Source organism: Hyperolius riggenbachi, chromosome 3 (genome assembly GCF_040937935.1).
Source record: "Hyperolius riggenbachi isolate aHypRig1 chromosome 3, aHypRig1.pri, whole genome shotgun sequence".
Lineage (NCBI taxonomy): Eukaryota > Metazoa > Chordata > Amphibia > Anura > Hyperoliidae > Hyperolius > Hyperolius riggenbachi.
Genome location: NC_090648.1, coordinates 489,896,009 through 489,920,645, shown reverse-complemented (window position 1 = coordinate 489,920,645; position 24,637 = coordinate 489,896,009). Strand labels below are relative to the sequence as shown.

General features: G+C 44.3%; 1 protein-coding gene across 3 annotated transcripts in view; it reads right to left on the bottom strand.

The window, feature by feature from the left end:
* The window catches only part of PARVG (parvin gamma), a 95,657-nt gene that overhangs the window by 24,901 nt on the left and 46,119 nt on the right, over window positions 1-24,637 (bottom strand). For all 3 annotated transcript variants that reach the window (XM_068278185.1, XM_068278187.1, XM_068278186.1), the window contains 2 exons: window positions 6,667-6,782; window positions 2,000-2,055 (listed from right to left, as the gene is read on the bottom strand). In XM_068278185.1, the coding sequence (XP_068134286.1) occupies window positions 2,000-2,055; window positions 6,667-6,782 (172 nt within the window). The remainder of the gene's footprint in view (window positions 1-1,999; window positions 2,056-6,666; window positions 6,783-24,637) is intronic.

The following is a 24,637-nucleotide window of genomic DNA, read 5'->3' as shown; positions in this document are numbered from 1 at the left end:
CATGGTGGAACTGTTTTTGGGCTTGGAGCACTCCAGGGAAGCCTGCTGAGGTTGGTCCTGTGCACCTTCTCTATATACAAGTACAAGTCACGGGGCCCCACTGCAAAACTTTGATCATGGGGTACCCTAATGTTCACACCCTTTCCCTTGCCTATTCCCCCTGGTGACCCTCATAGGTTGGGGGCCCATCTTACAATGGTCATAAAACCAGCACAACAAGTGTAGCCATAAAAACACCAAACACAAATATATATATATATTCTCAATAAGAACAGACTTCAACAGGCAACAGTATGACATTGGATAGACCACTGACCATTGGTTGATTGTCCGCTCACTGCTGATCCTGCACTCCGCGGCCTCCACAAGCTCCCTCATACATTCCAGACCTCTGGAGAAGTGGATACTCATAAGGATGGAGGTAATCAAGTGTAAAAATATACATAAAAACTTCTAATAGTTAAAATAAGAATGAGAGGTAATCTCTTTCCAATCCTGACGACAAAAACACCAGTAGTACTGGAAAAGTATTAATTCAAAACACAAAATAGACAATGCGTTTCACGGTACTAGCCAGCTTCCTCAGGTCAATGCACAGTATTGTGTATTTAGGCTCGCAGCCTCTCTGTTCTATAAATAGAAGTCTAATGGGCAAAAGGACTCCTTTTGCCCATTAGACATCTATTTATAGAACAGGGAAGCTGCAAGCGGTGCCATCAGAGGTGCCCATATCCTACACACTTTGCTGCAAGGCACTGTGTATTGACCCGAGGAAGCCGGCTAGTACCCATTGAAATGCGTTGTCTATTTTGTGTTTTGTATAAAAACTTTTCCAGTACAACTGGTGTTTTTGTCGCCAGGAGCAGTAAGAGATTACATCATCCTTATTTTAACTATTAGAAGTTTTTATATATTTTTACACTTGGGCGCACTCCATCTGGAGTATCCAGATAAACCTCCTTTGGAGGTAATCGTTTTTTTTCGATAAAAACTAAAAATCCAGGAGAGCAACCATCCAGCTTCCATCCGGATCTGGAAAACCGAGCGGGGGCGGTTAATTTCCCGCTGGCTTATATGGTGGCTGTAGGGATTATTATTATTATTTAGTATTTATATAGCGCTGACATATTCCGCAGCGCTGTACAGAGTATATATAGTCTTGTCACTAACTGTCCCTCTAAGGAGCTCACAATCTAGTCTCTACCATAGTCATATGTATACTGTATGTATTGTAGTGTATATATGTGTAGTGTATGTATTGTAATCTAGGGCCAATTTCGGGGGGAAGCCAATTAACTTAATTGTATGTTTTTGGGATGTGGGAGGAAACTGGGGTTCCCGGAGGAAACCCACGCAGACACGGGGAGAGCATACAAACTCCTTACAGATGTTGACCTGACTGGGATTTGAACCGGGGACCCAGCGATGCAAGGCAAGAGCGCTAGCCACTAGGCCACCGTGCAGCCCACTCTTGTGAGTATAGCTGTTTATACTTAAAACTTCCCATTTATTAACGATATTACACCTTTGGGCTCCTGGTTTCTCTGTCTACCCAGGTATTCTTGAGTACAAGGTCACTACATGGATCACCAAAACCCTCCTCTGGAGATGTGGGCCACCTGTGGAAGGCGTGAGAGCTCGTGGGGGTGGCGGAGGACTATAAGTATGAATTTGCTATTGATAATACACTGCAGTTTTTTGGTTATTTATTCCAACATGGATGTCGTTTTAGAGCAAGGACATTCTCCAGAGAAGAGAAACAGGTCAAGCTTAGGTCAAGATAACTACGGTATGTGACGCCAAAGGCATGGCAGCTTCTATTGCAAGCTTCTCCAACAGGTGTTTAGTGTTGTTTTGTCAGAAGGGATGGATTATTTTCAGAGCTATATTTTCGAACCCTCCAATCTTCCTCTCATACTGAGCAAATCTCAGTTCCCGCTGCCCTCAGATTATCAGTGTGTGACAGATCCTGCCGTCACAAGTCATTATAGATTCTTACCTGCTGCCGGTCAGGCATTCAATAGCTTTCCCCGTCTTCATGCCGGATTTCGTCGGCTGTGACACAGGACACAAAGAGAGAAAACACACAAAAAAACAAACCTCAGAGCGCTGCACGCCAGCCAAAGAAAATGTCAAATATAATTGGCGCCGAGAATAAGACAAATTGCTGGTGACATGCAGGAACCATATTAAGACGTGACCTTTCTGTTACCAACAAACTCTCACCACATGGAAAATCAGATTAGCATCATTGGCTAAACAACGCGGGTCGACCTTCTTCTAAAACAACTCGAAACTGGAACTTTTCAGAAAGGACGGCAGAAAACAAGACAGAACCTGAAAACAGATGTGTTATTCCGGAGATGTCTGCGTGAGGACGGCATGAAGGAGGACTCGTGGCCTAAACAGAAGGTCAGCAGCCACCCTGCGACCTGGAACCTTTATTTATAAAATAATCCATAGTACCATACTGTAGTTATGTAATGCATTTAGGTGGCCACCCCTGAAAAATACCTTATATACTCCCGTATAAGCCTAATTTTTCAGCACAAAAAAAAAATGTGGTTACGTTACCCCCTCGGCTTATACGCGGGTAACCTACTTTGCTGTGTAAAGGCTGACTTTACATGGAATCGAATCAGCATGCTGTAGTTATGCAAGCACCTGTAGTGAGACTCCAGCATGATATACTGTCTCCAAAACAATGCATATGTGTATGCAGCACTTGTGTATGTCTGCCATAAATATTAAATTACACCATAGAAGTCATAAATGCAAACACTGATACTTATCTGGAGCTTCCTATAATGTAATTTTATTGGCATTTATTTTGATCACTGAAACACAGGAGCTGCTACATTTCCTACCCTTGGCTTATACACAGGTCAATCACTTTTCCTGGTTTCTGAGGTAAAAGTGGCTTATACACGAGTATACACGGTAGTACAAAAATCATCATAACACAAACACTGCTGAGTTTTAGGGCCCGTATGTATGTCAATGGTATATCTGCTGAGTGGGCAAAAAGTTAGAGACACCCCTTATTTGAAAGTAAACCAGTCAAGCAATGACATGGAGTGATGTAACAACGCAGAGTTGCTTAAACGCTCAGCATCGGATGACGTAGTTATCACGGAAGTTAATTTCAATATGGGTAAGAGAGAAGATTTGAACGAGGGATGATCGTCAGTGAAAGAAGAGCTGGTGCTAGCATCTCTGAAACAATTCTTTTAGGATTTTCTCGCATGCATCTCGGGTGTTTAGATATAGGTAGTTCTGGGAGAGAAAAAACTTCCAGAAATAAGGTCTATTTAGGTCGAAAAGACTGATGAACGAGAGAGGTGAAAGGCGAGTAGTATGCATAGTCCGCAGAAGCAGAATTGCAACAAATTACAGCTGAATTCATTTGTAGGCACATCACAAAGAATATGCCAACGCAAAAGAAGACAGAATTTGCAAAGGATTGGCTTTAGAAGCAGGAAACCATCAAGAGTGCCTTTTGGTATCACAGAAAATTTAGGAATAAATGCCTGTTGTGGGCTCAGGAACAAGGAAAATGCACCTTGCCACTGTACTTGAACGGTCTCAAATTGGTTTGAGGAACATCAGAGTTTAACCTGCTTCCACGGCCAGCTCAGTCCCCTGACCTGAATCCTATTGAGAGTTTGTGGGACAAAGTCAAAACATCACTTCAGAGCTTGTAAACGCCACCACCCAATCTGACCCAACTTAGAGCTGCCATTATGTCAGCATTGGCCAACATTCCTCAGTAACGGTATCAGCATCTTGTTGAGTCCATGCCAACAAGAATATCGGCTGCGATCAGAGCTAAAGGTGGACCAACTCGTCATTAAAGGGTGTCTCATATTTTCGCCACTCTGTGTACACAGGAGAACTTTTATTACAAACATTTCAAATAGACAGGTGTAACAACATCAACGGAAAAAGTCCATATGATATGTAAGTGTACATGTACTATAAGCAGCCTAACACACGTCATTACAGCTTCCGATTAGCTGCTTCTTCAGAGGTATCCTATTGCAGTTCTGTAGCACTTAAAACGTAATATCTACTATAATCCAATAAATAGGCAACATTGATACTTGGGGTTGATTGGAACAGCCAAATTCCGATTTTGTTGAAATTTGGCGTTCCACAGGCAAATACCGAATTTTGTGTTCCAATTTTCACATTCTGAAAGCATTTTCTATTGAAGTCAATGCGGTCAATAGTTCTTCCGATACGAAAATTAGCTCAGGAAACAAGAACTTTCATCAAACACGGTATTAAAGAGATTTAGAGACAAAGTAATGTAAAGCTCTGATACTTACCCGGGCTTCCTCCCGCCCCATAGACACGTCTAAGTTCCAGGCCATCCTCCCATGGTCTGCCGTTCAGCCGCGGTGAGCTCCGGTAACAGGCTTAGTGACGTCAGTCCGGATCTACTGCGCATGTGCAGGAGGTCTGCGCGTGCACAGTAGATCCGGACTGGCATCGACTGAGCCTGTTACCGGGGCTCACCACGGCTGTAAAGTGGCAGGAGCGTGATCAAGGACACGAACAGCTAGGGCCAGCGACAGGCTGTCACCAAAAACTAAACTGAACTGAGGCAGGGGACCAGAGGATCGGTTTGTCCCGGCATGGGCACAGGATGTCTGCAGGTAATTTCCATTTCAGTTAAGGTTCACTTTAAGTATTTTCTTGCTTGCTGGTGATTTAAAAGGCATTTTATTGACATGTTTGAAATATCACCTAGGAGAAAATTCAGGAGAAAAAGGTAATTGCATACGGGCCCTGGTTTTTTTTGGCATCAGTTATGGTACCTATGTGAGGTAAATATTTTTTGGTTGGTAAAATACCTCATGAGGTATTTTCCTCTTTTTTTATTTCTTTTTTTTTAGCAATTCTGGAAGATTTTTCCCTATTTCCGAACACGAGGTAAAACATGAGGTAAATGCATAAAGTGCGGTAAAACGTGCGGTATTTCAGCAGAAAGCATGCAGTAAATATATAATAGCAATAATAATTGTCTTCCATAATTTAGGATAGTCTTTGGAAGATGTTTTTTTTTTAGGTGGGGGGGGGGGGGGGAGGTGTATATGATTATGTCGCAACTTATGAAAAGTATATTTATAGGCATCCCTAATAAAAAAAATATCCAGAAAATATTTGAAGTTTTATACAATTCTTCTCTATTACACAGCCTGCCTGAATAGGAGCTCCACTAAAAACTGTAAAATGCATACAAATTGACTTCACCCCCACGTATAGGTAGGTCTTAGGGCCCGTTCTCACTTGAGCGGGAATCGCGCAATTCCCATTTAAGGCAAACCGCTAGCGATTTTGTAAAAACTGCTACAACATGTAACACATGGCAGTGTTCTCGTTAACCGCAAACTTGTTACATGCAGCGGTTTGCCGCCGATTCGTGATTAGCGATTGCGATTAGCATGCATAGCACCGCTAATCGCGATCGCTCCAAAACCATCGCAGTGTCCAGTAATTTTTCCGTGTTATCGCGGGAAAATTACTCCCTCAAAAGGCCGGTGGTAATCGCTTAGTCTTAGATGTGAACTGATCGGTAAATTATGTGCTAACATGCCCCCTATTTTCCATGTCAATAGTAATTTTTGGTAAAATGAATGCAAATTACTTCACGAATCACCGCATAGTTTACCGCATGCGATAATTCATGACTAAAATTTACCACATGAGTTAAAACATGACTAAAACCTACCAGAATTGCTAAATGTCATTACCTCAGGAGCTAAATTACCTCACATGAGGTAATTTGTTTGAAAACCCGACCAGAATGGAGGCCCAATGTTTTTACACCTGTCTATTTAAGATGTTTGTAATAAAAGTTATGTTCTTTAATACACCATTGACATACGTACGGGCCTTAAAACTTGACAGTCAGGCTGTTGGGCCAATCAAAGTGCAGGAATATCGTACGTTGAATATACTGGACCCGTCGGGCTCCGGGCGGGTTCAGTGAAGCGCTCGGTAAGTATAATGAAACGCTCTTGAAACTACCTGAACCGAGTGTAATTTATCTGCGCACACTATGACTGCATAGCATGCGCAGGGGATTAGAACACTCTCTGCTGTCATTAAAGGAATACTGTAGAGGGGTTGGGGGAAAATTAGTTGAACTTAGCCGGGGCTTCTAATGGTCCCCCGCAGACGTCCTGTGCCCGTGCAGCCACTCCCTGATGCTCCGGCCCCGCCTCCGGTTCACTTCTGGAATTTCAGACTTTAAAGTCGGAAAACCACTGCGCCTGCTTTGCCGTGTCCTCGATCCCGCTGATGCCACCAGGAGCATACTGCGCAAGCCCAGTATGGTCTGTGCCTGCGCAGTACACTCCTGGTGACGTCAGCGGGATCGAGGACATGGCAACGCAGGCGCAGTGGTTTTCCGACTTTAAAGTCTGAAATTCCAGAAGTGAACCGGAGGCGGGGCCGGAGCATCGGTGAGTGGCTGCGCGGGAACAGGATGTCTGCAGGGGACCTTTAGAAGCCCCAGGTAACTTTAACTCATTTTCCCCTGACCCCCTACAGTATCCCTTTAAGCTGCGCTGCTGTAGACGTTTAGGATTGTCGTGCGCAGCTCCTCACAGTGAAGCACAGTGGGTGTAAAGGACAAAATCAGGAAGACATCATTACCTCCATGACGACCACCTCCACGGAAACATTGGGAGGAAGAGGAAGATCCGGGCGGAAGTGCTGGGCCAGGGCAATCAGCAGGTGTAAGGTGGCCAGAAGGTCCTTGCTGTGGATCGCTGTTGGTAACAAGCATGCACGGTTATCAGTGTAGCTCGCAAATCTTCACCAAAGTCACATTTGCAAAAATGCCATTTTAGATTTCTAAAAATTATTTTAAAAAAATAAATTTCCTTTTCACTATATGGTCAATTAAAATAAATATCAGAAAGTAGCCAGTTTTGTAATATATTCACATTTTTGATACTTAAAGTGGTATAAAACTCTGAGATAACATTCAATAAAAATGTGTTTTCCTACTTTTTATTACGCATTCAGATACCATATTTGCTTTTCTGCACAAGTAATATTGTCTGTCTACAAATTACAAGTTCTCAACTTATAGTTTATCTGCTCTGAAAGCTGCCACTGCATTGTATTCATAGATTTTAATACATAAATACAGCAGCCATCCAGTGATAATTTGTCATATGTCTCAGCTTGTCAGCTCAGTGCAGTTCCCTTTCAGAATGTGGCTGGCTGTAACTAATTGTAGCAACATAGGAATGTAAAGAAAAGATAATCTTAGGATGCAGATCATAACGCTGAAGGGGCTTTCCACCGCAGAACAAAGTGCTGTGTTAAACTGTTTGAATGCTGTTCTGCTACAATTTTGTTGTGGAAGTAGGTTTAAGGCTGTAAATAATCTTTTAGAGCAAAGAATAAAAAGCATGTTTGGCGTTTCAAGCGCACGCTCTGTACCAGCCTGCCAATTAAGCTAAAAGGGAATTGCGCTTTTTTTTAGTAAAAAAAAAAAAAAAGCAAACATATTACAAAATTATTTTCAAAGGCGTTTTTGCTCATAAGTCAAATTTTGTAATTATTTTTGCAAAAATTAATGCGTAAAGAATATCGGCATTTTTTTCTCATCATTGATGGTTAACACCAGCAAATAAAACTCTATCCTCAATTTGTCTGACCTCATCTCATTCTATCGCATCAGATCGATGTTCACAGCAGGAATGACCAATCACTTGCTGATAATTTAAAGGACAATTGAAGCGAGAGGGATATGAAGGCAGCCATATTTATTTCCTTTTATTATTATTATTATTTAGTATTTATATAGTGCCAACATCTTACACAGCGCTGTACAGAGTATATATTGTCTTATCACTTAACTTATCTGTATGTTTTGGGGATGTGGGAGGAAATCAAAACCACACAGACACAGGGAGAACACACAAACTCCATGCAGATAGTGCCCTAGCTGGGATATGAACCAGGGACCCAGTTCTGCAAGGTGAGAGTGCCAACCACTACGCCACCATGCTGCCCACAAGCAATTTTAAGCAATACCAGTTGCCTGGCTGTCCTGCTGATACTCTGCCTCTTATACTTTCAGCCATAGACCCTGAACAAGCATGCAGCAGATCAGATGTTTCTGACATTGTCAGATCTGGCTAGATTAGCTCCATGCTTGTTTTTGGTGTGATACTACTGCAGCCAAATAGATCAGCACAACGTCCAGGCAACTGATGTGGTTTAAAAGGAAATAAATATGGCAGCCTCCATATTTCTCTCAGTTCAGTTGTCCTTTAACCTCCCTGGCGGTAACCCCAAGTCAGGCTCGGGACAGAAAACCACCGCTCAGAGTGGTAACCCTGAGCCTGACTCATGGTAGCTGCCGGGAGCTCAATGCAGAGTGCAGCACGCAGCAGGCGTTTCATCTAGCCTCCCCCAGGATCCAGACGCCTGCAGCCATTCTCCTTCCTGTCTTCAGAGGCTTTGCATCCCGCTGGTGATATCGCAATTTGTCACCAGTTACAGCACCGCCCAGAGGACAGAAGGAGAACTGCAGTGCTGGATCCCAGGGAGGTGAGTAAGTGCCGGAGCTGCTGATCTCTCTGCGGTGTGATTATTTCCACATTTTAGGGTCTGAAAGCGTGCTAAAGAATTACACTGCTTTCAAACCCAAAAATCAGGAAATAATCATACTGTCTCACTACCAAATAGGGGGTACTGGTAAAATCTTAACAATTACACACTGCCCATAGGGCTAGACCATAAGTACCAAAACTGGTCAATAATGGACCTGTCCCACATACACGACAATACTGTTATCGTAATGATATGTGGGAGGTTTCCTATCTCAGATAATGAGGAATAGGAGGCTGTATAGGTGGTCTGTGGTAATGTCTATACTCGAGGATGAGGGCCTTTGCTGATCCCCCCCCACTGATCAATTCTTACAGTGGGGTGTAGCCATCTCATCCACAGTATCACCACATCACTGAGGAGGCTGGGTCTGATAATGCATATAAGGAAGTATTGAACACGCCTGGCTCACATCCGGACGAATCGCCCACTAGAGGGGCGGAAAAAACACGTCGATGGGCGGAGCCAGTACATCATAGTGGCAATCCCGGAGACTGCTCTGACTGCGGGAGCGCGCGTTGCACGGCGTCCCACGTGTTGGCCCCACCGACATTGAGGCTGGATGGACTGCTAGCGAGCGGTGAAAGTGCGCCATATCTATGGCTGTTATCTATCCGCCGCTGAATAGCAACTCACCCTGATGCGGACTACTGAGATGCGCTGAAGCCACCATAATCTTAGTAGGTGCCCACGGGAAGATTCAAACAGCAGAGGTGATGAGATTATTACAGGCAACTGCTGTCCTGCTTCTTGAAACTGCTCTACTAACCTGTGACTCTCCCCTGGGGCTTGTGCACTAATAACTGCTTATCGCTGCTTAGCATTTTAGTAAGGGGGCTTTTAGGACCATTGTAGCCTCTCACACACTCCAATGAGTTCTGGGTCACCATGAGCTGGCTGGTTAGTCTGTACCTCTCGGTGTTACAAGTCCTACTCCATAGAGCCAAATTAATCCATGCCATGCACTGATGAGGATCAAACAATCCGAAACAGTCTGTATGCATGTTGGATTAGTCTGGCTCTGTACTAATTAACAAGCTGACACATCATTGCATTCCAGCAGTTCTGGAGGTGTGTTTAGCTTCTAAGGGTAACAACGGTTAATTTGTATATATTCAGCAGTGATGCACTGAGAGACATCTCAAGCTCACTCCAACCTGAATTATCGCAAATTCTTTCTGTTTTAAGAAAGCAAACTTTTGTTTTTCTTAGCATTTTAGTAAGGGGGCTTTTAGGACCATTGTAGCCCCTCACACACTCCAATGAGTTCTGGTTCACCATGAGCTTGCTGGTTAGTCTGTACTTATCGCTGCTGTGCAGGTGGACTTCATGCCCCCTATGGGGAGCTGGCAACTTCTCACTAAGTAGCCGCATGTTTATGTCTGTCTGGGCCCATGTGTCAGCATGCAAGGTGTTGGTGGTTGTGAATGTTGGCTTAGCATAGTTAGATACTGGCTAATGTTTCAGCATATCCATTGGATACTGTAGCTCCAGCAGGAAGCTTTAGCTGGTTTTAGAGAATGCTGATTTTTGCATGCAATCAAGCAAGTGTGTAATCTATTATTACTTGAATAAATTTATACTATCTGGATTAACATATCAAGAACCCGTGCCATTTTCTAAATGTATCCACTGTACAATATGGGTGATATGTTGCTTTATAGAAGCTATACAAGGAGTATGGATGAGAATACGGTCACATAATTCTCATGCTGGGAGGAATGCTACACCTATTCTAGTTATGTGTATGTACAGTGCCTAGCACACAAATAACTAGGCTGTGTTACTTTTTTTTCTTTCTCTGCCTGAAAGAGTTAAAAATCAGGTATGCAAGTGACAGTTTCTGTCGGGACTATAGAGCAACCCTCAGTCATAAGCAATTGCAGCCATAAACCACTTTTCTAGCAGTAAATGGCTTCTGAGTGCAGGAAAGCAATAAAAAGGGTCAATAGCATACAGATTTTAGCTCTGGCATACTTCAATGAGGGTCCCGTTTCCACTAGAGCGAATCTGCATGCGTTTTCTGCATGCAGATTCGCATAACCAATGTCAATCATTTTCCACTTGTCAGAAATTCTGTGCGGTGGACTGTGCAGAAAAAAATCTGCACAGCAGAGCCATCAGAATTCGCACACCGCAAGGCTAGTGTGCGATTCGCCTGTTATGTATTTAATAGGAAATTTGCATGAGTTTTCGTTATACAAATTATCCATGCGAATTTGCGTAGGTTTTCGCCTAAAATCAACGTAAAAGCACATAGGGCACCGACATGGTTAAATTCATATACTTACAAAAATACATGAAAACTTACACGTTTTCGCGTTAAAATTTGTATACAAACGCATACAAATTCGCATCCACATCCAAATTCGTTTTCATGTTTTCCGCAACGGAATCGCACCGCACTTGTGGAAACATGCCCTGAATGTGTCATTGAGAAGAGGCCATCATACAGTAAAAACTTAAAAAGTAGATTTAAATATAAAATAAAATGGTGGGATCCTCTCGGAGTTCTTAAAACCACTTAACGACCGCCTAACGCCGATAAGCGTCGCCAGGTCGTTAGTGGTATAACATGGAAACGGCCGCTCGATCGAGTGGCCTTTCCATGCCAGTTCATGGAGGGTGTCTCAGTGAACAGTCTGCGAGCTAATGTAAACACGCGGGGAAGAAATCGCAGCAACGCCGTAAAGGAGATCGGCGATCCCCGGCCTCTGATTGGCCGGGGATCGCCGGCATCTGATAGGCTGAAGCCTATCCTAAGCAGCGCAGGACGGATATCCGTCCTGCGCAGCCCACAGGCAAAGGTAGAGGGAGGGAAGGGGACGGAGGGCGGAAATCGCTGCGGAGGGGGGGGGTTTGATGGCCCCCCCCCGCTACACGCAGCAAGCCGGCGGCGATCAGACCCCCCCAGAAGGACATCCCCCTGGTAGGGAAAAAAAGAGGGGGGGGGGGGGGGAAATCTGATCGCCCTGGCACAATCCTGATCTGTGCTGTGGGCTGGAGAGCCCGCTCAACACAGATCACTGCAGCAGAGCCTGGTCCTTAAGCAGATTAAAAATGGACCAATCAATTTGCATGCAAGCTGAAATGATTGGAATTTCATTAAGCTTCTAGTCTCCACCTGCAGATCACTTATTCATCCTGTTTATTGTTTTTGGCACAAGAGGTGAACAGGTAACGTACTGCCTTCCACTCTAAGCTCAGCCTCAACATGCGCTGCCCCGCCCCCTCTCTGTGGCAAAAGGGCAATGCCGCTAGAGATTGCGTCCTGATCCTTCCAAGCGACAGTCGTGTGTATGTATAAGATTTATACTATACACGATTTTCCCATTTTTTTCTATAAAAATGAGTGAACATATATTTAAAAAAAGGAGAATAATTTTGTTTAGATCAAGAAAAAAAAAAAAAAAAACTTTTTTCTCCCTAACGATCACATTTTCCAATCAGTTTCTGATCGGATATGTTAGATCAAATAGAAAAGATAAAATAAGTCTTTTAGTTGTGTAAAAAAAAAAAAAATAATAAAATACAAAAGTGTAGGGTACATTGATTGGACTTTTGTAATTATTTGATTAAAAAAAAAAAAAAAAAGAAAACCTGTATAGTTGTGAAAATTGTACAATATAAAATATAGTTAAGATGCCCATTAACGATTCAATTGTAGCTTACAATCGACTTTTCAATCCAATAATTGGGATCAGAGAGAGTCAATCTGAAAAAAAAAAAAAAAAAATCAATTAAGTCCATAAATGGGATGAAAATTGATAACCAATCCAATCGTTTCAAAGGGAATCGATGCAAAAAAGGATCAATGAAACAATTAATTAAGTGATAATTTCTTGACGATTTAAGCCATTAACGCTATCCGATCTGATCGATCGGAAGGTTGTTTAACTCGCTGAATTGTATCGTTGTGTTTAGACAACTTTGGAAACCGACATCTTTGCATAGATTCAGGGGGGTGCTTTTGTAAGGAGTAAAAAAGGAAGTACTGAAAATCCCCCATGGGGAGATGAACTAGTCTAAAATCTGTCAGATCTGTTGCATTTTTACTGCTTGCTGTAAGCGACAGCGACATCAGAAACAAAGTGATTTATGGTACGTTTTACTCTGGGAGAATATAGGTCTGTATGTATGTTATACTAGTGGTCCTCTTGGCCAGTGCAAACTATAGGAATACATAGGATTGTACAAAATTGGAGAATCGCTGCCGCATCTAGCGACATCCCGGAATCATAGTCTCCCTGACAATTAGCGTGATTTTCATTACCGATAAAAGACTCCTGGGGTGAGCGTAATCTGTTTTTATGCATTCTAATTAATTGTTTAGATTATAATGGGGATATGCCACTGGATTTAGTGCCAAAAATTAAATGTAAATAACAGTAAGCGGCTGATATTACTGTTCTGTTCTCAGAGGTTTTTGTGGCAGAAATGAATCGTGCCCCCCCTCCCCGAAGGTGGAGCCAACTGTATGATACATCAATATAGACTAAAAATCTCTGAAGAATGCCATGAAGAATTAAAGTGGACCCATTCAGAAATAAAATCTATTTTCTAAATTATAATAATAAATAGCAGCCTTTTTTCAGCTGCATGATGCCAAATATAAAATATTTTACATTTATTGGAGGAACCCCCTTCCTTCCTTTCAAATTGCCGGGACAAAATCCCGCAAACTGGTGGAGTAGCAATGGAGGAATGGCTAATGGCTGCCCCCAGTATACAGGGCCGGTTTAAGCAACAATGGGGCCCCAGGGCAAAATAAACCTGGGGGGCCCCCCCAACATACCCCGGAACAAAAATCGGCATTAGGGGACCTTTTTTACAGCTGGTATAGTCAGGGTGTGAAATCCCAATCGGTCAGAGCTCCACATTCTGGCTATCCCAGCCTGCATGGGGGACAAGGGGTTACAAAGTTTCAGGAGGGGGGACCCCACATAATTAAAAAAAAAATTCCCATACTCTAAACATAAAAAAAATTGGGAAAATAGGAAAAAAATACCAGGGATCTTCATACAGCCATATGGCGGCTGTATAGCGATCCCTGGCCAAAGCGCTGCGGCTGCGTATAGACCCCCTGGAAACCCCATCAGGAAATTTATTGCGCTTTCGTTTGATGCATGTAAAATTACACTACCGTTAGGTTAGCTACTAAAAGTGACATTTACCGCATTTAAAACTATACTTTTTTCCTTCTAAACTTTAAAATCGATTTTCTCAAAAACTATAAGGTCTTTTTGAAAAATTGTTTTTTCCTCTTATTCCTAATGATCTCCTTAACATATCCTGCAAATTTAGGATTTCTAGCATTTAAGGTGGATTTGCTATTAACCATTAAAGTCGGCAGGTTTTTAAATGTGTTTTTTTTTCCCTTTGAAACTTTAAAATCGTTTTTCTCAAAAACTATAAGGCCGATTTGCAAAAAAATGTTTTCCTCTTGTAGCCACTGGGGGCCCCTACAAGCTCTGGGGCCCTGGGGCAGCTGCCTCCTTTGCCTTAATAGTAGCGCCGGCCCTGCCAGTATAACCCTAGTTATGAAAAGAGAAGGGTGAAAAGCATGCACTGAAATGCTCATAGGCTTGAAGGAGTGTTTATTTATCTTTGTATGTGTCAGAGTGGTGCAACTAAATATTTTTAATTAAAAAAATGTTTGGTTTGGGTCCGCTTTAAGGCCGTTCTGATGGCAAAAAAGGTCATACTCAGTACTAGCAAGATGTACCTAACAAAGTGATAACGAAATACAGGTAATCCCCGGTTAACGAATGAAAAAAGGGACTGTAGGTCCATTCTTAAACTGAATTCGTTACCTTTTGTCCCCCTCTGTCCCCCTGAGCCTCTTTTGTCTTCCTCTATGGCACCTCTGTTGTCCTGAAACCTCTGTTCCTCTGGCCCCCAGCAGAAGGGGGCGCCCCTTGGAGCACAGGGCAGGCCGCCAGGGACAGCAAGGCCCCCTCTAAAGTGAGGCCCCATGAAAGGGCGTTCCTCACTTGTACCCTGGCGGCGCCCCTGTCTGTAATAATATCAAGGGGGTCAGTGGGGGACATTTATCCAGAGTGTCTGAGACAAAATATTGGTAGGTGTTTAGAAATATGTGCAGAACTGTCTCAGACATCCTAAGAAATCAGTAAATGGTGCAGATTCCTTCTTAAACGGTTAGGCATAGGAGGAGTTAGGAAGGTATCTCAGGCAGTGCAGTGTGTGAGGGAAATTGCTGTTACTGAGGTAACCAATACATCTGTTGTATTGCATCAATGCTCAGCACTGGAAGGGTTAAGCACAGCACAACTTCACAGGACACCTGGCAGCAGGGGGAGGAGCACTTCACAAATCATGCCTAGCCTGCACTGTTGCACAAGCTGTAGAACTGCTAATAAGCACTTCTTAATCTGCAGCAGTTTAGGAATGGATTTGCACTTTTAACTGTAGAGCAGCTCTAGAAATCCACGCTAAACTGCGCTACTACGTAGGGTTTGAGAAGTTTCTTATCATGCAGAACAGTTCCTCTGCTGGTTAGAACAGTTTAAGAAGAAAAAACTGTCAGCAATGTTGAAAAATCTGGCCCTCTGTATAGAACTTCACTTCCTCTACTCTTCTACCTATGCAGCATCTAACATCGTTTTCATATTTATCATGGCAAGATGCTTTTCTGGTGACTGCAAGGTGTGTTAAAACAGATTAAAAAAGGGCATTGAAGAGTTTAGGGCCAATTTGAGCCACTACCTCTCCCCCTCTGGCCTCCTCCCTCCTCTCTGGGCTCCTCCCTCCCCCCAAGCCCCCCCCCCCCCCTTTCCGGGCCCCATAGCTGCCACTGTGGCTATTGTTACAAACTGCAGATTATGACCGGGAATAGCCATCCCTACTATCTGTTATTGTTTGTTTAGCTGGTGGAACAGATATTTTTGTCTTTCTTTCACAATATTGCTCTGGGTTGAAGTAACGGCTGCACGGTTGTCAGGGAAACTGTAATTATCGTGCGCTCTATTGTGCAACACCCCGTGCGCTTTTCATCTGCTGAGTGTGATGTGCCGAGCTCCCATTATTGCTGCCAGTGACTCCGGCCTGTCCACCCCAACATCATCATTCAGGCTTACGTTCCTTCTGCGAGGGGAATCTCCCTAAACCTGTACTGAGGGCCGCTTCTAAAGTTTTTGCTGCCTGAGGCAAACTTGTGAGCAGGGATGCTCGGATAGTACTTTTTAAAATCCGAATTGATCTGGATATCCAGATATCCAGATCAGGTTCGGATATCCAAATCCGACCTTTTAGATATCCGCATGAATGCGGATATACGGACGCATTATCCGCGGATATCCAACTTATTCGGATATCCTGATAGACAAACCGGAAGTGCCTTTTAAAATGCTTTAAAAACGTTTTTAACCTTCAAAAACACCTTCTATCCTCTTACCCACCTTCCTCCCCCACCTTCCAGCCTCCCCTCCTCCTCCGGAGGACTCGTCTTCCAGGGATTTGTAGGATGTCAAAAGCAAGCTCACATACATTGGCCAGGAATCGAACCCAGGTCAACTGCTTGTAAGTCAGCTATTCTCACCGCTATACTACCATTGGCCGGGAATCAAACCAAGGTCAACTAAAATTACAGGCTGAAGCCAGCCATTTCACTCATCTCTTCAACTACAAGAAAGGCCCAGGAGTAGTCTTAGCTACCGTAATATCTATGTTACGGCAGGGCCCTTATTACACTTTCTCTTACAGGGCTATGGAAACAGTTTTGCCCATGCGATAAAGCGAGGTGCAAAAATGAAATCATGCCTAGCGGAGGATGGTTTCAATCCATTAACCTCTGGGTTATGGGCCCAGCACACTTTTGCTGCGCCACTCTGCAGTCTGCTTACATTTGTATACAATCTTCAAGTTTAAGAAGGGTATATTAGTTCCCTTCACAAAACATAAAAGGCAAGGCCATCCCTGGGTGAGCTTGAACCACCAACCTTTCGGTTAACAGCCAAATGCACTAACCAATTGTGCCACAGACACTGTGCACACAAGTGCTGCTAAATGGCTATCTGGGGTTCTCTTCGGACAACTGTTCAACACAAAAGGCAAGGCCGTCCCTAGCAGGAAGGGTTGCATGGCCACCTAGCTTTTCATCCTTCCCACCCTTGCCCTGGAATCTTCCAGACTTCAAATTGCTGTCCTTTGCTGTGTGTGTTACACCAGCATCATCCAGGGGGGCACATGATCTTTTTGAATCTGAAGTCTTGAATTGAAGCCTGTAAACAGTATCACCATGTGTCCCACTGCTGTTTTTATCTACCAAATTAGGCAAATAAGCAAGCTCATTTTTCTCTTGGGTATATCACAATGGTACGTGCTAGGCTGGCTTCAGCATGTAGCGCTGTCGGTAGTATAGTGGTGAGCATAGCTGCTTTCCTAGCAGTTGACCTGGGTTTGATTCCTGGCCAATGTATGTGAGCTTGCTTTTGAAAGCCTACAAATTTGAGAGAGGGAGAGGGAGGAGGGTATTTTTGCCACTGACCTAGTAAACGGATTCGGATATCTAGTAAATCCGCGGATATCCAGACCATGGGTGAGACTATCCGGAGATCATTATCCGGATTTTTAAAAAAATCCAGAATCCGAATCGGATAGTGTAAAAAAGTTAGGACATCCGGGTAACCTGGATATCCGGAATCCCTGATTGTTTGGATGCGCTATTCCCCCCCCCCCTCCCCCCCTTCCTCTCCCAACGGAATGATCACACCCAACAATTTGCACCACACTTTATAGCTGCGGTGAGGGCCCCAAAAAACACCCTCAGTATAGGTAGGTAGTACTAGCTGGTTATCGGTGCCCCCAGTGCTGGTAGCTAGGTACAGTTGCCCCGGCACTCTCTTCGCTTCCTGTTTCTGCCTGGTGCTGCCCCCAGACTTCTGCTGGCTGAGGAAGTCGCCTCACTTAGCATCATGGGCAGACCGGGCCTGCCTGTATTGCAAGGAGCTCACACTCTAATTCTGCCATAGCCATAGTCTAATATTCTACCATATTATTATTATGTATTTATACAGCACTGACATCTTCTGCAGAACTTTACAGATTACATAGTCATGTCACTGACTGTCCCCAGAAGAGCTCGCAATCTAATCCCACCATAGTCTCCTTGCAGTAAAAGTAAGTACACTGACAGCCATGTTGTGCTCTGTCCTCTAGTGATGCTGCCTGTATAGCCTCTGGGTCTCTTTCAGTTAGAGAGATGCATCACTGCCGCCTCATGTAAAGTAGGATTCCGCCCTCCTGACTGGTGTAATCAGATGAGGCAGAGGAGTCCTCTGCGCAGCGCTCTGCATTATACTTATTGACTCCTGAATCCAGCTCACTCTGTGTGATGTGAAATTAAACAGGGAGAGGAGAATGTGAAAGATTAGACATTATTGATTGCACCCACGCCTGCCCTCTTCATACTTCCAACAAGAGGAAAACAAAGCTCGCTGTGTAACTTCACCTTCTGTTGTCTGTTTACTCTTCATAGCGTCCTACTGTAGCTTATTCCTGGCCAGGAGATGCTGGCAGTAAATGAGCCAGTAATTAACGTGAGCTTAGGCAGACATCTGCTGATGTGCGCTATAGCCTGTGGATTCATGCTAAATATAAGACTCTACGCTTTTCTTGGATGCCTTCAGAAGAGTTTCATAAAATGTGTCCTTGAGCGGGCATCAAGAGAGGACTTTATTGTTCTTATGTATTTACAGTATATAGCACTGGCATCTCCTGCAGCACGTTATAGAGTACATAGTCATGTCATTGACTGTGCTCTGAGGAGATCACAATCTAATCTACCATAGTCATAGTCTAATGTCCTACCATATTATTACTGTGTATTCAAATAGCACTGACATCTTCTGTAGCACATTACAGAGTACATAGTCATGTCACTGTCCTTGGAGGAGATAGATAAAGATAGAGAGATAGAGAGAGATAGAGAGAGATAGAGAGAGATAGAGAGAGATAGAGAGAGATAGAGAGAGATAGATAGAGATAGATAGAGAGAGATAGATAGAGAGAGATAGAGAGAGATAGAGAGAGAGAGATAGAGAGAGATAGAGAGAGAGAGATAGAGAGAGATAGATATAGATAGAGAGAGATAGATAGAGATAGATAGAGAGAGATAGAGAGAGATATAGAGAGAGATAGAGAGATAGAGAGATAGAGAGATAGATAGAGAGATAGAGAGATAGAGAGATAGAGAGAGAGAGAGAGAAGGCCCATACACACGTCGGATTTTTGCGAACGACCCGTCGTTTGAACGTTCCGTCGTTCGCACGTCAAATCCGATGTGTGTACAGACTATCGTTCAGGTGATAAGACTGGTTTTCAGCGATCCGCCGGGCAGATCGCTGAAAACCAGTCTTATAACCCGAACGATAGTCTGTACACACGTCGGATTTGACGTGCGAACGACGGAACGTTCAAACGACGGGTCGTTCGCAAAAATCCGACGTGTGTATGGGCCTAGAGAGCTAGAGAGATAGATAGCTAGAGATAACTTCCTGGCCAATAAAGGGCTAAGCTGGGAACTCAACTGCCAATTAGAGGTCCGTATACTTCTGAAGGCCCACCCACACTGTATATAAAAAAAAAGGCATGAAAAAGCATTTAGAAATGACAAGTTCCTAAAGTACAGTTTTATTTGCTCGGATAGCTGCCATTGCATTTTATTCATAACTGGTGTATTTATATTGTAATGTACTCAGTAATGATTTCTGAGCAGTGTGTCAGTTCTGGACACATTAGAAGTGTCTGCACAGTCAGGGAATGTTTACATTCCTCTCTGCTACAATTTAGTAAACACAAGATCATGTTATCACCAGTTCAGAGGCGGATCTCCCTGCAGGGAGCTTTCTATTGAAAAAGTCCTGTGTTTTAACCCTTTGAATGCTGTTCTGCTAAAAAAAAAAAAAATATGGTAGTATGTTATATGCTGTAAATAGTATTTTAGAGCAAAGAATAAAATGCTGAGTTTTATAGCAATTTAATGGGTCCTGAAAAGTTTCTTTAATCGCCAAAATTTTCCATAAAGATTTTTTGCTGAAATTTCTCGGAATTTACCTTTATTTTTGTGATTATAACTATTGTGGATATTTTAGATTATTTCCCATTTTTCTATGGGGATTTTAACTTCAAGGTGAAAACTACCAAGTTTCTTAATGGTGCCGATATTTTAAAAACATATCCGTTTATATGCGTAATTATTGGTATTACCGATATTGTAGGTTATTCTATGAGATTGTAACCCTAAGGCTGCTTTCACAGCGAGACGTTACAGGCGCACGTTAGTGCAGCCTGTAACGCTCCCCAACGCACAGCAATGTAACTGCAATGGGCTGTTCACAGTGCCCACGTTGCGTTACATTGTAACGCTGCACGTCAATCTAAGGTGCAACATGCTACGGCGTTAAAGCGGCTTTGTCGCGTTAGCCTGCTTACACAGGCGCAGTGATTAGCCACATGGCTAATTAATATTCACTGCACTGTGCTGACGTCACTGGCGGGACCACGTGATGCGGAGTGTTCCGCTCACGTGGTCTCCACCAGCGCATGCGTACTATAGTACGCATCACGGACACATAAAAGAGCCGCTTAATGCGGCTCTTTGCTAACGTCCTCTGCCACCACTACCATGCGTTGCATTAGGTGCACGTTATGCGACCTTAACGTAGCACCTAACGCAACGTCTTAGTGTGTAAGAAGCCTAAAGGTACAAACCACCGCATACGGTAATGTTACCAATCAGGGGCATTGCTAGGATCCTAAGACACCTGGGGCACTTTGGGCACACAAGCCAGAAAATGGGTGTGGCCATGCACCAGAATGTGGGTGTGGCCATGGGTGGAGCCAAACTTACATGAACTTAACAGAGGTCTAAGTATGCCTGCCCAGCAAAATGTTGGTTGAAGCTCCCCTCTCCATCGTAATACAAAAAAAAAAAAATGCAATATATCGCATAAATAGGCAGTGCCACTTAAACATACTGTAACTAGTCAGAGTGACCTGGCTTCTGTGCTGTCTAGTCTGGCTTTCTGCTGGGTGCGCTGGCCAGGTTATCTGGCAGTCCCCCCCCCCCCCTCACCTTCTATTGGACACCTTCTCATGTTCCTACGGGCCTCCTATTGAGGCACTACAACTACCAGCATGACCCTACAGAAGAACCAAAGCTCCCTGTAGGCATCACAGCACCCAGCACGGCACCATAGCACCCAGTATACTGCCACAGCACCCAGTATTATTATTATTATTATTATTATTATTTATTGTATTTATAAAGCGCCAACATATTACGCAGCACTGGACAATAAATAGGGATACATACAATATTTAGGGGTGACATACATCAAAATGACAATACCTGAATACAAGAAAGATCAGATCATGCAGCACAGTATGAGTACAAGGTAATGCTTAGTCAGTCACTGGAGGGGAGCATGGAGATTAAGCAAGTTAGGTTCACTCAAATGCATAGCATGGGTTCACAGTAACAGAGGTGCATGATCAGGTTGGACACAAAAGGAGGAGGACCCTGCCCAAAGGCTTACAATCTAAAGGGAGAGGTAGGGACACGAGAGGTAGGAGACCAGAGTTCAGCTGTGGGTTTAGAGCACTTGTGAGGGGTAGTAGGCCAGAGTGAAAAGGTGAGTTTTGAGGGCTTTCTTGAAGATGTTGAAGGAGGGGGCTGCCCTAATGGGTGGAGGTAGGGAGTTCCATAGTGTTGGAGCAGCTCTTAAGAAGTCCTGGAGGCGTGCATGTAACTGGGTGATGCGGGGGGCGGTTAGGCGAAGTTCATTGGAAGAGCGGAGTGAGCGGCTAGGTGTGTATCTCTGAGTAAGATCGGAAATGTAGGTTGGACAGGTTTTGTGGACAGATTTGTAGGTCAGACACAATATCTTGAATCTGATTCTGGACTGGATAGGGAGCCAGTGGAGGGATTCTAGGAGGGGATCTGCCGTGGTGGAGCGATGGGAGCAGTGGATAATTCTGGCTGCTGCATTCATGATGGACTGCAGTGGGGCTGTTCCGGTCATAGGGAGAGCCGACAGAAGGGCATTGCAGTAGTCAAGGCGGGAAATTATGAGGGCATGGATGAGGAGTTTGGTGGTGGCAGTTGTTACGAAGGTGGAAGTTGCAGGACTTGGTGAGGTTTTGGATGTGGGAGTGAAGGAGAGTGCGGAGTCCAGGGCGACACCCAGACAGCGGGCTTGAGAGGTAGGGTGAATGGTAGTGTGGTTAACAGTGACATGCACATCTGGGAGGTTTATGGATGTCCGGGGTGGGAGTATGCCCACATAGAGGCACCACAGCACCCAGCATAACCGCCATTGAGACACCACAGCTGACTCTGCCTGGGGGATCAGTTTTGGAGTCCCGCGCGCGATCGCACTGTGCAGCGGGACTCCAGCCTCTCTCCCCGGCAGTGTGGGGTCTTTCCCTGGCACCCGGGATCCCCATGTCCCCGCTATTCTTCCGGGGACCCGGCGGCCAATCGGAGCAGCGGAGCGGCGGTGGCGTGACGTCATCGGGGGCGGGGCTATTATTTAAAACGAACTTCTCTATATTAGAGAAATATAGAGTAGTTCGTTTATATGTATATTAGCGCCATCTTGTGGTCAAAATGATAACTGCAGCGTAGGAGCCCAGGAAGGTAAATTTTTTATTCTGCTGCAGATCTCCCTGCCAGAATGATTTTTTTCAGGTTTTAGGGTCTGAATGAGTAGAAAAAAATTGCACCTCTTTTAGACCCTAAAATCTGGAAAGAATCAGACCGGCAAGGAGGTTAAAGAAAAAAGGGTGCGGGTGAAGCTGAAATCTCAAAATATTGTAATTCTCAGAATGAATTTCAAACCGACAATTCTCAAAACGAAAAATGTTGGTTGGCCGGGCCCTTGCTGTTTATCGGGTGCCATGATTACAGCTAAAGAAAACAACAACGCTTATTTAATATGTAATGTATGTTCAAATATGATGATTGAATATGTAAAGGATGGCCAATAATTTTGTAAAGCAGGAAATTTGGACGCCTGCGGCTAATGGACGATTCTGGTGACCCATAGGCACTAATGCAAATATTGGCTAATGGGCGCCAAAAGCAGAAATTGGTGCGCCCGATAAATAGTGAGTGCCGGGCCTGTCCAGCCAAAATTTTTCATTTTTGAAAATGGTTTTGAAATTTTTGAAATTAATAGTTTTTGTAAAGTATCTTTTTCAAATTTGTTTTTGAAATGTATAGTTTTTTGCATTTACGTTATTTGCGGCAGGGGTACTGACCCAGGGGGGGCGGCTAAGGTTAGGAATCGGGAAGGGGGATTTTACCAAAGCAGGTGGTTTTGGTGCTTGACCTTGAGCGAAGCAAAGCTGGGCGCCACTATAGCACTAATGCTATAGTGCGTACCCTGGTTCTGGACGGACCCTGAATTACTTCTCACTCCGAGTTGCTATGTTGGTACTAATACGTACACGAGTTTTAGGGTTAGGAGTCAGGAAGTGCAGGAAGTGGGGTTTTAGGGTTAGGAGTCAGGAAGTGCAGGAAGTGGGGTTTTAGGGTTAGGAGTCAGGAAGTAGAGGAAGTGGGGTTTTAGGGTTAGGAGTCAGGAAGTGGAGGAAGTGAGGTTTTAGGGTTAGAAGTCAGGAAGTGGGGTTTTAGGGTTAGTAGTCAGGAAGTGCAGGACGTGGGGTTTTAGGGTTAGGAGTCAGGAAGTGTGAGAAAATGCGGAAAAGCCGCCGCATGTACTCAGAACAAGGCGGCTGATTCCGCGTTCAACGCGGCGGTTTGCACGCGTGGGTCTACATCTGGTGGTATGGCCGAACGCGGAGAAACCGCTGCATGCCTTGATGGCGGTGCGGCGGATTAAGCGTCCAGCGCGGCGGGTGCTTTGCAACACATGTCTGGTGTGGCTGGGACTGATAGTCCACACAGGTTCAGAAGGACGCGCGCGCTGAGAGGCTGAACTTATATGACAGCCAGAAGGGAGTCAGCTGACCAGGCCGGTCAGCTGACGGTTCTACTACTTCCCGTTGGTCCAGCACTTAGGGGAGGCGATGGAGGGCGCTTTGCTATATATACTGGGTGCTGGTCATTCTCTGGTTGTCTGCCGTTGCGATCACTACGTGGTAGCACTCAGACCATATTGTCAGAATCTGTGTTATCTCTGTTATACTTCAGACTAGTTCCAGGGTGTTGATGATTACGGAGCATACACCCAAGACTAGGAATACTGTGTATTTTCTGTGTTATTCTTCAGACTAGTTTCAGGGTGTTGATGACTACGGAGCTCACACCCAAGATTAGGAATTAGCTTTACCATCCTGTTATACTTCAGACTAGTTCCAGGGTGTTGATTACTACGGAGCTCACACCCAAGATTAGGAATTAGCTTTACCATCCTGTTATACTTAAGGCTAGTTCCAGGGTGTTGATGATCTAGGAGTTCACACCTATAGACTAGACATTGTTGATTATTTGTTATGACCTTCTGCTTCCCTGACCTCTCTTCTGATCTCTGATTTGGTACTTCGCTATATCTGATACTCTGTTGCCAAACCTTGCTTGCCTTAGGACTCTGATTCAGTCTCTTCCCTCTGTATCTCATCTGTCTGTCTGTTGCCGACCTGGCTTGTCCGACCTCGAGAACTATCTCTTCTGTTTAGAGATAGTTCACAGATCTGTCAGTGACATCTCACCATTTGGTGTCACTCACACTCTGTCCTTCCCTCTCTCAGCCTGACTCCTCCCCTTTGGGAGCCTCAGGCCATTGGAAGGAGCTTGTTCTTGGGCAGTATCTCTTACTGCCTGGCACCCTCGAGACGGGTGCTCTCCTCTAAGTATTACTGTTGCACCAAACACTCCTATTACTCAGGTGTCCAGAGGTTAGAGATATATCTGATTATCAGTGATACTGCAGATCATCAATAATCAGGTATATATATATATCTGTATTCTCGGTGATACTGCAGATCACCGATAATCAGATCCTCTCTGTGT